This window comes from Bombina bombina, chromosome 11 (genome assembly GCF_027579735.1).
Source record: "Bombina bombina isolate aBomBom1 chromosome 11, aBomBom1.pri, whole genome shotgun sequence".
In the NCBI taxonomy this organism is placed as follows: Eukaryota; Metazoa; Chordata; class Amphibia; order Anura; family Bombinatoridae; genus Bombina; species Bombina bombina.
In genome coordinates this window covers 53,909,930-53,928,051 of record NC_069509.1, presented here as the reverse complement: position 1 = coordinate 53,928,051, position 18,122 = coordinate 53,909,930, and the positions used below count along the sequence as shown (strand labels likewise).

At 37.4% G+C, this 18,122-nt stretch overlaps 1 protein-coding gene across 2 annotated transcripts in view; it reads left to right on the top strand.

Moving 5' to 3' along the window:
- Window positions 1–12,298, top strand: part of LOC128641887 (forkhead box protein J1.2) — a 16,771-nt gene extending 4,473 nt beyond the window's left edge. The window contains exons 2-3 of one of the 2 annotated variants that reach the window (XM_053694451.1): window positions 5,654–6,141; window positions 11,019–12,298. In XM_053694451.1, the coding sequence (XP_053550426.1) occupies window positions 5,680–6,141; window positions 11,019–11,669 (1,113 nt within the window). In that variant the 5' untranslated portion in view covers window positions 5,654–5,679 and the 3' untranslated portion in view covers window positions 11,670–12,298. Of the gene's footprint in view, window positions 1–5,560; window positions 6,142–11,018 lie in introns of those variants that run through there. The other variant, XM_053694452.1, reaches the window with a different exon arrangement.
- The last annotated feature ends 5,824 nt before the right edge of the window (window positions 12,299–18,122 follow it).

The following is an 18,122-nucleotide window of genomic DNA, read 5'->3' as shown; positions in this document are numbered from 1 at the left end:
TTTATACCGTGTAATCTCACATACAGGTGACAGTTATATACTGTGTAATCTCACGTACAGATGATAGTTATATACAGTGCAATCTCACGTACAGGTGACAGTTATATACTGTGTAATCTCACATACAGGTGACAGTTATATACCGTGTAATCTCACATACAGGTGACAGTTATATACTGTGTAATCTCACATACAGGTGACAGTTATATACTGTGTAATCTCACATACAGGTGACAGTTATATACCGTGTAATCTCACGTACAGGTGACCATTATATACTGTGTAATCTCACATACAGGTGACAGTTATATACCGTGTAATCTCACGTACAGGTGACAGTTATATACCGTGTAATCTCACGTACAGATGAGTTATATACAGTGCATGTTGCACTGGCATATAGCAGTCAGCATGTTGCACTGGCATGTAGCAGTCAGCAGCATGTTGCATTGGCATGTAACAGTCAGCATGTTGCACTAGCATGTAACAGTCAGCATGTTGCACTAGCATGTAGCAGTCAGCATGTAGCACTGGCGTGTAGCAGTCAGCATGTAGCACTGGCATGTAGCAGTCAGCAGCATGTTGGACTGGCATGTAGCAGTCAGCATGTTGCACTAGCATGTAACAGTCAGCATGTTGCACTAGCATGTAGCAGTCAGCATGTAGTTCCATATATCATATTTCAAGACAGGAATATATAATTTGGCAGAGCAAAAAGATTGTCACCACTTGGCTCTAATGTGTTATCTCCAAACAATTTATTGATTGCACATTGTTACAGGAAAGAAATGACATACTGTGTAATCTCACGTACAGGTGACAGTTATATACCGTGTAATCTCACGTACAGGTGACAGTTATATACCGTGTAATCTCACGTACAGGTGACAGTTATATACAGTGTAATCTCACGTACAAGTGACAGTTATATACCGTGTAATCTCATGTACAGATGACAGTTATATACAGTGTAATCTCACGTACAAGTGACAGTTATATACCGTGTAATCTCACGTACAGATGACAGTTATATACAGTGTAATCTCACGTACAGGTGACAGTTATATACCGTGTAATCTCACGTACAAGTGACAGTTATATACCGTGTAATCTCACGTACAGATGACAGTTATATACAGTGTAATCTCACGTACAGGTGACAGTTATATACCGTGTAATCTCACGTACAGATGATAGTTATATACAGTGCAATCTCACGTACAGGTGACAGTTATATACTGTGTAATCTCACGTACAGGTGACAGTTATATACTGTGTAATCTCACATACAGGTGACAGTTATATACTGTGTAATCTCACATACAGGTGACAGTTATATACTGTGTAATCTCACATACAGGTGACAGTTATATACTGTGTAATCTCACATACAGGTAACAGTTATATACCGTGTAATGTCACATACAGGTGACAGTTATATACCGTGTAATCTCACATACAGGTGACAGTTATATACTGTGTAATCTCACATACAGATGACAGTTATATACCGTGTAATCTCACGTACAGGTGACCATTTTATACCGTGTAATCTCACATACAGGTGACAGTTATATACTGTGTAATCTCACGTACAGATGATAGTTATATACAGTGCAATCTCACGTACAGGTGACAGTTATATACTGTGTAATCTCACATACAGGTGACAGTTATATACCGTGTAATCTCACATACAGGTGACAGTTATATACTGTGTAATCTCACATACAGGTGACAGTTATATACTGTGTAATCTCACATACAGGTGACAGTTATATACCGTGTAATCTCACGTACAGGTGACCATTATATACTGTGTAATCTCACATACAGGTGACCATTATATACCGTGTAATCTCACATACAGGTGACAGTTATATACCGTGTAATCTCACGTACAGGTGACAGTTATATACCGTGTAATCTCACGTACAGATGAGTTATATACAGTGCATGTTGCACTGGCATATAGCAGTCAGCATGTTGCACTGGCATGTAGCAGTCAGCAGCATGTTGCATTGGCATGTAACAGTCAGCATGTTGCACTAGCATGTAACAGTCAGCATGTTGCACTAGCATGTAGCAGTCAGCATGTAGCACTGGCGTGTAGCAGTCAGCATGTAGCACTGGCATGTAGCAGTCAGCAGCATGTTGGACTGGCATGTAGCAGTCAGCATGTTGCACTAGCATGTAACAGTCAGCATGTTGCACTAGCATGTAGCAGTCAGCATGTAGTTCCATATATCATATTTCAAGACAGGAATATATAATTTGGCAGAGCAAAAAGATTGTCACCACTTGGCTCTAATGTGTTATCTCCTAACAATTTATTGATTGCACATTGTTACAGGAAAGAAATGACATACTGTGTAATCTCACATACAGGTGACAGTTATATACCGTGTAATCTCACGTACAGGTGACAGTTATATACTGTGTAATCTCACGTACAGGTGACAGTTATATACCGTGTAATCTCACATACAGGTGACAGTTATATACCGTGTAATCTCACGTACAGGTGACAGTTATATACCGTGTAATCTCACATACAGGTGACAGTTATATACCGTGTAATCTCACGTACAGGTGACAGTTATATACAGTGTAATCTCACGTACAAGTGACAGTTATATACCGTGTAATCTCATGTACAGATGACAGTTATATACAGTGTAATCTCACATACAGGTGACAGTTATATACTGTGTAATCTCACATACAGGTGACAGTTATATACCGTGTAATCTCACGTACAGGTGACAGTTATATACCGTGTAATGTCACATACAGGTGACAGTTATATACAGTGTAATCTCACGTACAAGTGACAGTTATATACCGTGTAATCTCATGTACAGATGACAGTTATATACAGTGTAATCTCACGTACAGGTGACAGTTATATACCGTGTAATCTCACGTACAGATGATAGTTATATACAGTGCAATCTCACGTACAGGTGACAGTTATATACTGTGTAATCTCACGTACAGGTGACAGTTATATACTGTGTAATCTCACATACAGGTGACAGTTATATACTGTGTAATCTCACATACAGGTAACAGTTATATACCGTGTAATGTCACATACAGGTGACAGTTATATACCGTGTAATCTCACGTACAGGTGACAGTTATTTACTGTGTAATCTCACATACAGATGACAGTTATATACCGTGTAATCTCACGTACAGGTGACAGTTATATACTGTGTAATCTCACATACAGGTGACAGTTATATACTGTGTAATTTCACATACAGATGACAGTTATATACCGTGTAATCTCACGTACAGGTGACCATTTTATACCGTGTAATCTCACATACAGGTGACAGTTATATACTGTGTAATCTCACGTACAGATGATAGTTATATACAGTGCAATCTCACGTACAGGTGACAGTTATATACTGTGTAATCTCACATACAGGTGACAGTTATATACCGTGTAATCTCACATACAGGTGACAGTTATATACTGTGTAATCTCACATACAGGTGACAGTTATATACTGTGTAATCTCACGTACAGGTGACAGTTATATACCGTGTAATCTCACGTACAGGTGACCATTATATACTGTGTAATCTCACATACAGGTGACAGTTATATACCGTGTAATCTCACGTACAGGTGACAGTTATATACCGTGTAATCTCACGTACAAGTGACAGTTATATACCGTGTAATCTCATGTACAGATGACAGTTATATACAGTGTAATCTCACGTACAAGTGACAGTTATATACCGTGTAATCTCACGTACAGATGAGTTATATACAGTGTAATCTCACGTACAGGTGACAGTTATATACCGTGTAATCTCACGTACAGATGATAGTTATATACAGTGCAATCTCACGTACAGGTGACAGTTATATACTGTGTAATCTCACGTACAGGTGACAGTTATATACTGTGTAATCTCACATACAGGTGACAGTTATATACCGTGTAATCTCACATACAGGTGACAGTTATATACCGTGTAATCTCACATACAGGTGACAGTTATATACTGTGTAATCTCACATACAGGTGACAGTTATATACCGTGTAATCTCACGTACAGGTGACCATTTTATACCGTGTAATCTCACATACAGGTGACAGTTATATACTGTGTAATCTCACGTACAGATGATAGTTATATACAGTGCAATCTCACGTACAGGTGACAGTTATATACTGTGTAATCTCACATACAGGTAACAGTTATATACTGTGTAATCTCACATACAGGTGACAGTTATATACTGTGTAATCTCACATACAGGTGATAGTTATATACCATGTGATACAATGTGCAGGTGGCAGTTATATACCATGTGATACCATGTGCAGGTGGCAGGTATATACCGTGATACCACGTGCAGGTGGCAGTTATATACCATGTGATACTACGTGCAGGTGGCAGTTATATATCATGTGATACAGCAGGTGGCAGTTATATACCATGTGATACCACGTGCAGGTGGCAGTCATATACCATGTGATACTACGTGCAGGTGGCAGTTATATAACATTTTTTCTTTTAAAGGGACAGTCTATTCCAGAATTTTTATTGTTTAAAAAGATAGATAATCTCTTTATTACATTGTCCCCAGTTTTGCACTTATATTAATATATTTTTTACCTCTGTGATTACCTTTCATCTAAGCCTCTGCAGACTGCCCCTGTTCTGTAATATGTGCCTACTGTGTTATGTTTTCTTACCTACATACCGCGAATGGCCAGATAGAGCACTTTCATATCAGCCATTTTTGTTTCAAATGGAGGCTGATGTGAAAATATTGATCGGATAGTTATATTTGGCTGTTTTGAGTGCAGATCTCGCTCAAACATAAAAACATAATTAAAAAATATTATGTTTGTTATTAGCTTGAGATGATAGCATTACTTTTATAAATGTAGTTTTTCAGGGTACAGATATGTTTATATTATTTTTTGTTACATAGCCTGAAAAATACATTTATAAAATTAACGCGAATACCATACACAATATTTCGTCTTTATGTTTTAATTATTTATGTTTCAGCGAGATCTGCACTGAAAATCGCCAAATATAACAAGTTCGGAAAATTATACAGAATCCGATCACTATTTTAACATCAGCCTCCTTTTGAAACAAATATGGCAGATATGAAAGTTCTCTATCTAAATGTAGGATTGGCCGTACGCGTTACGTAGGTAGGACAACGTAGCAAGGTAGGGAAATATTACAGAACACCCCCTTATTTCAGTTCTTTTGACAGACTTGCATTTTAGCCAATCAGTGCCGACTCTTAAATAACTCCACGGGAGTGAGCACAATGTTATCTATATGGCACACATGAACTAGCTCTGTCTGGCTGTGAAAAACTGTCAAAATACACTAAGATAAGAGGCGGTTTTTAACAGTTTAGATCAGTTTGAGCCTACCTATGTTTAGCTTTCAGCAGAGAATCCCAGGAGAACAAAGCACATTTGATGATAAAAGTAAATTGGAAAGTTGTTTAAAATGGTATGCCATGAAAGTTTTATATTTGACTAGATTGTCCCTTTAAGTTGCGTCTTATTACCATTCTCTGTTAGAGTGGCCCTTGTTGTACATTGGGTACCAGTCAGTTGTTGTGAATTATTTATTTTTTGTTCTGCAGGATTTGGGTCTTCTGATCTTGAAATCATGCCAGTCCTTTCTGCCCATCATCGACCTTTGGCTTCAATGGACAGAGAATGTTTTCGAGAGGACGACAGTCTTACAAACCTCCAGTGGCTTCAGGACTTCTCTATCCTCAGTACTGATTTGTCTTCCATTGCTACCACATGCCCCCCTGTATCCTGTAGCACTCAGGGTCCCTGCAGCCCCCCAGCCGGGGATACAGCTTCCTGCCATGGTCCACGACTGGGGAAACAGAGATCCACCCAAGGAACCTCTGCCTGGCCCTCCCTGCCCACAGCACCCTCCAGTCCAGTGCAAGAGGTGGATTACCGAACCAACCCTGATGTCAAACCGCCATACTCCTATGCCAGCCTAATCTGCATGGCCATGGAAGCCAGTCAGCAGCGCAAGCTGACGCTGTCCGCCATCTACAACTGGATCACTCAGAACTTCTGCTACTACCGACATGCTGACCCCAGCTGGCAGGTGAGCATAAAAAACATACACAAATATACACAAAGCTCATGAAGATGCACACGTCTAGACTGTAAGCTCTGTGAAACAGGCCTACAGTATGTACAGTTAGGTATATACCATTTTTTAATTGTAATTTTGTACTCAGACCCACTCAGCCAGTTAAAAGTGCATGGTAATCAAAATTAAAGTACTATCAAGCTTGACATTTCAGCAATGGTTCATTATTGCAAATTAAACATTATTGCAATATATATTTATTATTTATTTTGCAGCCTTTTGTTGTAAAATACATCTAAAAATGTATTTGTTTCACTTTCTCCCAGGGAGGCGTAGGTTAATACTTTAACCCTTTAAGGACACAGCTTTCTGTTTGCTCAATTGTTTTATGACGGAAAAATTCCGTCATATGTCCTTAAGAGGTTAAGGCAATTTATGTGAGCTTTTGTTTACTTTCCCTCCCTCCCTAAACTTCTATGGTGTCACATGCTTTTAAAAGGTGGATTATCAGTTTTGCATCAACAATCATGATAGGCAAATCATTCTTTGCAATAGTAACCAAGTTGAATCTGTGCTAAACCACCTTAAGGGAATACAAAAGTGCAGCTACCCCAGTCTGCACATGTGCAAACAGAGTTTGTGCTATATCTGAATATCAGTTTGTAATTAGTTAACAGGGGTTCATTTGTTCAGGGGGGACAGGGAAATCAGTCAATAGAATAAACACAAAACAATATAGTCATTTGACAAAATAAAGCTGCAGTTTTCAATGCAAAATTATTCTTATATATAAAGGTTTATAATCATGTAGTTTACAAATTGTGTTTAGTGTCCCTTTAAGCTATCAGGCTTTAGATAGAGTTTAAAAAAGTTCCAATTTACTTTTACTATGAAAAAATCAGTATGTGGCTATACAATATCTACTCCCACCTAGGGGATCAACTGCCAACAATAGGCACCATATAGTGATAGGTACTGAATGCTATGATACATACTAAGCACTCACACTCATGTATCTCCATATATTAACACCAATATCAAACACAATCCTCCTAGCCAGACTGGGAAGGAAAGTCAAACTTAACTTTTAATTATCCATTAAAAAAGGCTTATAATATAAAATCATTTAAAAATAACAACAAAAACACAACTGAAGGGAACAAATCTGGCAAGCACAACATGGGTAACTATCCCCATCGATGCAAAAGCCACAAGTAAAAAAATACCCCTATAGAGATTTCTATCAGTGACTGTTAACCAAAATTAAGGATTGGTGACCTTTTTAATGTTTCATGGCAAGATGCATTAACATTTATTGTTTAAAACGTATTAAGTATTTAAGTTCCGACAGGAATAGGGCCTCCAATTCCTTCTCTATTTGTTTGTAAAATTGGGCCTATTACAAGTTTTGTATCATTGTTTTTACCTAAATGAATTGTACTCATGGACAGCGCTTGCAGAATATATTGGCGCTTTATAAATAAAGTATAATAATAATAATTTCCGTGCAAGTCATACATCATATAACAATATTTCTATACTCTAACCGTTTACTCCCTAAATGTTGGGCTAACACGCCAGATGCGCGTTTCGCCAAAGGTTTTTACAAAGGCTGTTTATGGAGATTCATGAGTGCTTGAGGTAGCTACTTTTTTCTTTTGTATTTTCATATTATTGAATCTACTTGTTTCTATTGATCTCTTTTGCTGAAACGTATCTTCTTTTCTATGAAAGCAGAATGAGATGAGCTTAGGTGTGTGTATGTGTTATATGTGCACTACGTGGGAGCTGTGTTTGTAACAATACTGTAAGAATGTTCTATAGATGGGGTAGATGTATTATGCAGCGGATGCTGCTGTGAGAAACATAAGTTAAGAAGTACTCCTTAACTTGTCCGCCACCTGCAATCATCCCGATCAGATACGATTGGCCGCGAATGTGCAGGGGGCGCATTGCACAAGCATTTCACAATAAATGCTTGTGCAATGATAAATGCTGACAGCGTATGCTACAGCGGATCATGTCTGCCCGACATTTGATAAATCTACCCCATAGTGTTCAAGTCACATGCACACTTATGAGAGTACCTCAGTATGCTCTCATGGAAAGGAGCGATGGTTTACCAAATAATAACAAAAGAAACAAGTACATTTGATAATATAAGAAAATTGCGGTTTCCCCCCCCACCCTGTATTTTTTGTTGTACTGAATCACAAAAATGGACAAAGGTGCAAAAAGGAAAAAAAAGCTCTGTTTTATTCAACTATGTGATTAACCCCTGCAAAGAAGGTAAACGTATGCTCCAGGGCAGCAATGGGAAGTAGCTGAACACATCTGGTGAGCCAATGACAAAAGGCATGTGTTCAGCCACCAATCACCAGCTAGCTCCCAGTAGGGCATTGCTGCTGAGAATATAAGCATATGCTTTTCAATAAAGGATACAGAGAGAACTAAGTACATTTGGTAATAGAAGTGGATTAAAAAAAAAAAAAAAACATCTGAATCATGAAAGTTTAATTTTTAATGATTTAAATGGACATAAAACAACTTGGGATAGAGACAAAATAATATAATATGTACTTTTATTACTTTACCTGCAAATTTATACTGCAGTGCCTCGCCATTAACCCTTTCTTTTTAGTTTCTGAATTGTAAAGCTCTAAACCCCCCCCCCCCCCCCTTACACACACATTTCCTTCTATGGCTGTATCTATATCTATTGTTGTTTTGGTAGAATGCAAAAGTGAATAGGGATTATCTGCTGGAGCAAGCCTAGAAGCTGTGAACTAAGTTGAAATAAAATTCCTGTGTCTAAACACTGATAAGGGGGGTGGAGTTGGCTGCTCCAGGCACCTTAGCTATGTCATTCATTTTGCTTATTCTTGAAAAGTATTTTAAAATACTTGCCAGCAATTTTTAAACAAATTTTTTATGCAAACTATTTTTAATGAATTAGCCCTTTTAGGATATGCACAGATCTCAACCTGTTTTATGTCCCTTTAAAGGAGAATTGTGGCAGATGGGTCCTGGCTGTGCTGACATAATGTCTAGGATGCAGAGTGGTCTCTGGGTGTGTGATGTGTAGATATTTCCCATCATCTGCATACGCTTTGTCTATCCGTAGGCTCTGAGCACACATCTCCCATCTGATGGGATTCCTCCCGTGTCTATGATATCTCACTCACCACTCTGCATTATTTATTGGAATCCTCCTCGCTAGATGAGGTCTCTGCCAGGTGTCTCTCTGTGGTCAGACATCTGCTCCGTGACTGATCCCAGAAACAGGTGCATAATGGACACTTTGTCCTTACCAGAAACAGACACCTGAGCTGGAGAGAGGAGGGGTAGGAAGGAAGCTGGGGGGTGGGGAATGGGCAGTAGGAAGGCAAAGGACATAAAAGCCAACTTTTTTTCTTTCATGATACAGATAGAATGTTCACTTTTAAAAACACTTTCCAGTTTACTTCTATTATAAAATATATGATTCCTTGATATCCTTTGTTGAAAGGCAGGTAGGTAGGATTGAGAGCGTGCACATTTCTGGAGCTTTATATGGCAGCAATTTTGTAAGAATGCTTTAACAATATTATACATTGTTTTTGTGCACTAGATAGAAGCAGTGTTTGTACCGCTGCTACCATATAGTTCTTCAGACACGTGCACGCTATTCTCATCAACAACAAATACAATGAGAACAAAGTAAAATTGATAATAGATGTGAATAAGAAACTTTTTTTTAAAATGTATGCTCTATCTGAATCATGAAATACATTTTTTTGAGTTTTATGTCCCTTTAATTTACTTTTGTACTTTCCTGCATCCAGTATTAAAGGGATATCAAAGTCGTGTTATATATGTATAATATATACCAGCAATTAAACACTGCATTGCAAATGTCTGCATGCAATATATATATTTATATTAAATGAAGGACACGCACCTTTGAAAAGTTTGTTTATTTTATTTATTTTTCTGTGGTCAGTTAGGGACAGATAAAAATTGGCTCCTGCAGTTACTGTTTATACGAATGTTGCAGGGTTAAAATTCTGTATTGTGCAAAATTAAATTACAAGAAAAGCAGGCAAAATAAATTAGCTATAAATGGAATAAAATATTATACTGTAGTATATAACTTTTTTTTTTTACTTAACATTTCATGGGAAATTAATCAGAGTTTAAAGTCCCATTATTATATCTACTCTGATTGGTTCATACAAAGTGTTAAGAAGCCGTGGGTTTATTTCAGTTATTTTGTGAATACAGCTCCTTTTTATAGAGCAAACAAGGTACATAACGAAACTTTACAAGTCGTCCCATCTGTGCACCAAAATACCTGAAAAATATGGATGTAATTTAAAAATTATTACCAGTGCTTCTATTTGTCCATTTGAAACCATATTCTTAATAACAGGACCTATTTTACATGTAAATCGCATACGTTAAAAATAATTTGCTATAGAACATTGGGGTCAGTTCAATAATACACTTCGCCAACTTGTCCAGTCTCTCCAATTGATATGTTACCGCATGGGCCCAATTTACTAAAGTAGCTATTTGATACGCAGCATTTGTAGGTTACATAATTTGTTTTCTAGCCTCTATAGAAGTGAGAGCCAATGCACAAATTTACACAATATATATATATATATACAGCAATTCATTAATAACTATATATAGTGCTGTCATTTTCCACAAAAGTACTATAATGCTAATGTCATAGCACTACATTATATGATGACAAGGATAATAAAACATACTCTCTCTTCGGTAACGTGAAAATGTTTTCATAGCATGATCCGATTTTACTATACACACGTTTAAATATCTCATCTGTTCTACAAAAATCTCAAGCTTATGTAGTAATGTCGCTATTTTGTTTTTATTTCCAGAATTCGATCCGTCACAATTTGTCTCTAAATAAATGCTTCATGAAGGTTCCTCGGGGGAAGGATGAACCAGGGAAGGGAGGGTTCTGGCAGATGGACCCTCGCTATGCTGATATGTTTGTGAATGGTGTACTGAAGAGAAAGAGGATGCCATCCCATCTTGACCCCCCTCGTTACAACAGGGTGGCCATCCACCATCCTTACCATAATACTGGGCGGCAGACTGGCTACCACTTGCCTCAGGCCTCTTGTGGACACAAGCAGTCAAGAAGACGTGAGAAGCCCAGTCCTGTGTTGCCTGTATCAAGGGTTCAAGAACATCATGGAGATACCATTTTCCTTTCTGAAGACCCCTCACATGGAAGCAATTTTGATGACCTTGATTTGCAAACAGCTTTAATATCGTTGTGGTGGGAGGGAGACCAGGGGGGGGTTCCTGGATTAAACACTGCTGCTATAGGACCATCAGGAATGGAAGTAACTCCACAGGATTCTTCATTAATGGAAAACCACTGGCTCCTCTCCTCAGAACCCCAACATTCTTGGGAGGAAGTGAAGGAAGAGCCAGTAATAGAACAGTGGTACGGAGACAGTGGATATACAGATGCATTATACGAGTGCTCACCTTGGGAACAAGTGGAGACTCTGCTTTGATCCATCATCCTGTGACATACAAATAGCATAATGATTGTGGCAGAAGATGACTGAACAAGGACCCAAGTCCACAATTGCTGTTTCAGCCATTTTTCAACACAGATTGATATATGGAGCACTCTTGATTAAGAAAGATTTGTGCAATTATTGTTGGGTCTTCAACTTTTATCTGAACGTTGGAGAATTTATATTACTGATGCATCATGGCGTAACAGTCATATAACTGTTTGCCTTGGAGATAAGTGACACTTCCATCAACTGCTCTACACTGAGAGCTCTTAGCCATATAGCGCCTTCCAGGCTATGCAATTTACTATTAAAAATGTAATTATTATTATTTTTTTTATATATATTAAAAGCAGTTGCACTTCTTGCCCGAGGGCTTTTATCCATACAATTTTATGCGGTGATGTTTTGAAGACACCAACGCAAATACTAGACTATATTTTTTACAATATCTGTATAATATAATAATCTAATTAGGGTGATGAAGTTATGATGAATTGTAATGTGGTCGTGTATCCCACAGTCTTTGTGTACGGAAGATGGGGGGGATAAACAGTTCATGACAAAAGATTTTGTTATTAGGCCATTATTGGCCTGTGCAGAATAAATGAATCAATGCTAAACTCTGAGTCTATTTTTTATTGGGGGGGGATAAGGAAACCCTCAATGTGTCTAAAGCCAGTGTGCCACTCCATATGAAACTTCTTTGAATGCAGGTCTAGGGCATTAAATCACATGGGCGTATATAAGGTGATTGTATCTCAATGACTTAATTTCCCCCATGAGTATATACCAAGTCCTCCAGAGGGCAGATGAAACGCATAAAGACAGGGTTATATTAAGGGAAAACCTATAACATTGAGGCAAAGGTACCAGGCATTTGAGTGGATCCTTGTTATGTCCGGAATGTTGGCGCAATGCACAAGGTACACTGGGAAATGGAATGTTGGCGCAATGCACAAGGTACACTGGGAAATGTAGTCCAAACTTATAATAACATAGTGACTTTTTTTTATTTTTGAGTGTGAGAATAAAATGCATAACTGTTACGTTGAGTTAGGGATGCACGTTGTCCTATACTTCACTTACAGAATTACTTATACAAATCTCCCAACATTTGAAATCTTCTCCTCAGTACAAGGCTGTGGGCGGAGTTGAGGAGGAGTTTAGCTGTTTGGAGGTGTGGTTTAATCTTTCTGGGTGGGGTTTAGCTGGCCGCCAGTTTCTGTTTGTGAAGCCTGGACATTAAAAGGACATGAAAACCAAATGTTTTCCTTCCTGATTCAGATAGAGCATATGATTTTCAACAACTTTAAACTTTTTCTCTTAATATCCTTTGTTGAAAAGGTAGGTAGACTCAGGAGCTGCTGCACATATATGCCTCAACCTGCATATGTGTTAAAGAGATAGAAAAGTAAAATTAAACTTTCATGATTCTGATCGTTTGTCATGTCAAGACACTTTTAAATTCACTTATGTTATCAAATTGATTTTGTTCTCTTGGTATCCCTTGTTGAAAAGCATATCTATATATCTTCTGCAGCAGCAATGCACTGCTAGGAGTTAGCTGGTTATTGGTGGCTATACACATTTTATCTCGTAATTGGCTCACCAGATGTGATCATCTAGCTCCCACACAATATGTATGCACACATACATTATATACACTCTAAAACCCACACACACACCCTCAGTACACACATACAGTCACACGTGCACACACACTATATACACTCTAAAATCACACATACACATAGTATATACACACTAAAGCCACATGCTATGCACACACTATGTACACTCTATAACCACACACACACCCTCAGTACACACATACAATCACACGTGCACACAATATGTATACACACACACTGTATACACTCTAAAACCACACACATACAATCCCACATGCAGACTATATATATATATATATATATATATATATATATATATACACACACACACACATACAGTATATAAACACTAAAGCCACACACTATATACACTCTAAAACCCACACATACAATGACACGTGCACACAATATGTATACACACACACTATATACACTCTAAAACTACACACACACATAGTGTATACACACACACACACAGTGTATACACACTAAAACCACACACACTCAAACCCTCAGTACACACACACAATCACACAAACACAGTATATATACACTATAGCCACATGCTATGCACACACTATATACACTCTAAAACCACACACACACTCTCAGTACACACATGCAATCACACACAGTATATACGCTCTAAAACCACACACACCCCCTCAGTTATACACACTATGCACACACACTATAAACACACTAAAACCACACACAGACACACCCTCAGTACACACACTAAGCGCGCACACACACACACACACACACACACACACCCTCAGTACACACATTACACACAAACACACACTATATACACACTAAAACCACACACATCCTCAGTACACACACATTACACGCACCACACACTATATATATATATACACACACACTAAAACTACCCACACCCTCAGTACACACACTACACATGCACTAAGCACACACACGTTACTTACACTATATACACACTAAAACTGCACACACCCTCAGTACAAACACACACATGCATGCACTAAATACACAAACCTTACACACTAAAACTACACACACCCACACTCTCAGTGCAAACACTCACTACATACACTATATACACACTAAAACTACACCCACCCACACCCTCAGTACACACACTACACATGCACTAAGCACACACACGTTACTTACACTATATACACACTAAAACTGCACACACCCTCAGTACAAACACACACATGCATGCACTAAATACACAAACCTTACACACTAAAACTACACACACCCTCAGTGCAAACACTCACTACATACACTATATACACACACCCTCAGTACACACACTAAAACTACACACACCCACACCCTCAGTACACACACACTACACATGCACTATACACACAAACGATATGCACCCAGTATACACACTACACATAACTCTCTATAGTTACATCAGTGATTTTCATCACTACTCCCATCTGACCACTCAGCTCTATCTCCTGCTGGGTCGCTGCCTTATTGCAGAGTAAGAGGTTCTCACTGAAACTTTAGAATCCCGGGGGATCATCTCTCAGCAGATGACAGCTAATTATTTCCAGCAGAGTCTCAGTTACCCACATTGTAATTATCTAGAATGGACATATTAAAGTGTATGGGGGAGGCAAAGGGTGGGCAGGTATATGACCTTATTGACCTCAGTTTAATTAAACTTTGTGATATGTGGGTGAGAAGTGCTGTGACCCTGCACGGGTGAGTTGTGTTTTAGAGAATAAAACAATATCACATGCTGGTCATGCAAGTCCCTTTGATCAAATAAAGATATAAAGATATATATATATATATATATATACATATATACACAGTGTTCTTCACAGAAAATGTTGCCAGCTTTTATATACTGTATATATATATATATATATATATATATATATATATATATATATATATATATATATATATATATATAGTCTATATACCGTGTAGCATAGAAAGTAATATGCACACAAGCACCTTGCCACTCACACTTGGCATACGTGCCACATAAGTGAAGCATTGTGCAAGAGGAAATGTTAAAGGGATATGAAACCCACAAAATTTTCTTTTATGATTCAGATAGGGGATACAATTTTAAACAACTTTCCAATTTAGTTTTATTATCTAATTTGCTCCTTTCTTTTGGTATCATTTGTTGTAGAAACCTGCAATGCGCATGGGTGAGCCAATAACATGAGACATATATGTGCAGCCATTAATCAGCAGCTCCTGAGCCTACCTAGGTATGATGTTCAACAAAGGATACCAAAAGAACAAAACAAATGAGATAATAGAAGTGACTTGGAAAGTTGTGTAAAATTGCATGCTCTATCTATCATGACAGAAAAACATTTAGTTACATGGCTCTTTAAAGGAAAATATAAGAAAGTTTGAGAATTTTAGTATTGCTTGCATATAGCTATGTATTTAACCCTTGCAAGGGGAATAAACACATAGTTAAAGTGATTGTAAACTTGCTGAAACAACTTTGTGCTAATATGAAATGCAACCCAATAATAGTATAATAGCGTTTTTATTTTTCCCCCATACTTAACTGCAAGTGTGATTTTGGCATTTATATGTGTTCATAGTACTCTCGCTCCCCCCGATGCCCCCCCCTTGTCACATTGTTTTCCTATGAAACTTCTTAAAGGGACAGTCTACACCAAAATTGTTATTGTTTTAAAAGATAGATAATCCCTTTATTACCCATTCCCCAGTTTTGCATAACCAACACAGTCATATAAATACACTTTTTACCTCTGTGATTAACTTGTATCTAAGCCTCTGCAAACTGCCCCTTTATTTCAGTTCTTTTGACAGACTTGCAGTTTAGCCAATCAGTGCCTGCTCCCAGATAACTTCACGTGCACGAGCACAGTGTTATCTATATGAAACACATGAACTAATACCCTCTAGTGGTGAAAAACTGTTAAAATGCATTCTGAAAAGAGGTGACCTTCAAGGTCTAAGAAATTAGCATATGAACCTGCTAGGTTAACCTTTCAACTAAGAATACCAAGAAAACAAAGCAAAATTGGTGATAAAAGTAAATTGGTATTTTTTTAAAATTACATGCTCTATCTGAATCATGAAAGTTTATTTTGGACTAGATTGTCCCTTTAAGCAGCCAATCATAAGCGTAGCCGTATGGCTCACTATAGTCTATGTGAGTTCTCTGTTTACTTTGCAGATGTCTGGCTGGAAGTATTGCGCATGCACTTCTCCAATAGGGCACAGGAGCACACATTTTGTAATAAGAGTAGAGCGAGTGGGGCTGCTCTATACCTCACTACTATGCTGGAGAAAGCCAATGAGGGGGCGGAGGAAAACTGACGATTGACAGTACTAAAAAGAATTAAAGTAAAAAGTAAGTATTTCTCTAATAAAAATAATAATATGATTTGCTAATACATTATATATAAGACATAGTTTGGCACCTATCACAAGTTGTACAGTTTACCATCACTTTAAACTCCGCTCCAAAACAGCAATACATTGCTGGGAGATGGTTGAACACATCTGGTGAGCCAATGACAAAAGGCATATGTGTGTAGCCACCAATCAGCAGCTATCTCCCAGTACTGCACTGCTGCTTGTGAGCCTACCTAGGTATGCTGATCAGCTGCCTTATGTTAAAGGACCATTAAATACAGTAGAAATGCCTAAACCATAAATACATAATAAAAAGAGAATGCAAAAGTACTTAGGCTGAATTTCAAATGAGAATTACAATTTTTTTCTAACAAACTTCAAAGTTAGTTCAATGTTCTTTCCTCCTATATCATGTGACAGCCATCAGCCAATCACAAAATGCATAAACGTTTATTCTGTGAATTCTTGCACATGCTCAGTAGGAGGTGGTGCCTCAGAAAGTGTAAATATAAATAGTTTGTGCACATTTTGTTAATGGAAGTAAATTGGAAAGTGTTTACAACTGCATACTCTATCTGAATCATGAAAGTTTAATTTTGACTATAGTGTTTCTTTAAATGCAATGTACTTAGATGTATACTTTTATTTACCAATGCAATATTATTAGACAAACCTAAGCAACTTTTCATACCAAGACACAACTATTCTTTTGTAATAAGAGACCCTAAATATTTCACAACTATGAGATGTAAATAAAAGGTTTAAACATAATGTAGGTACTTGGTTTAAGTATCATCAAATATCTAAAAAAAATATCATCTACATCTGTAGTTTGTGAAAACTGTATATACCTGGGTAGGACCTAATTAGCAATTTTCTATCTAGACTTTTAATGAAATGCTCAAGATCATAAAATAATCTTTTCAACTATTGTAGCATAAAAGGATAAACTGCATGACTATGGGTGGCAAGGTTGTGAATGTAATGCCCTTAAAGGGATAGTCTAGTCAAAATTAAACTTTTATGATTCAGATAAAGCATCAATTTTAAGCAACTTACTAATTTACTCCTATTATCATTTTTTCTTCGTTCTCTTGCTATCTTTATTTGAAAAAGCAAGAATGTAAGCATAGGAGTCGGCCCATTTTTGGTTAAGCACCTGGGTAGTACTTTCTGATTGGAGTCTAAATGTAACCACCAATCAGCAAGCACTACCCAGGTGCTGATCCAAAAATAGGTCTGCTCCTATGCTTAGATTCAATTAAAAATAGCAAGAGAACAAAGAAAAATTGACAATAGGATTAAATTAGAAAGTTGCTTAAAATTGCATGCTATATCTGAATCTTTAAGGTTTAATTTTAATTAGATTATTTTTTTAAACACGTTTTAATTTATATCTATATATTTTTTTATTAATATTTTTAAACACGGCAATTCA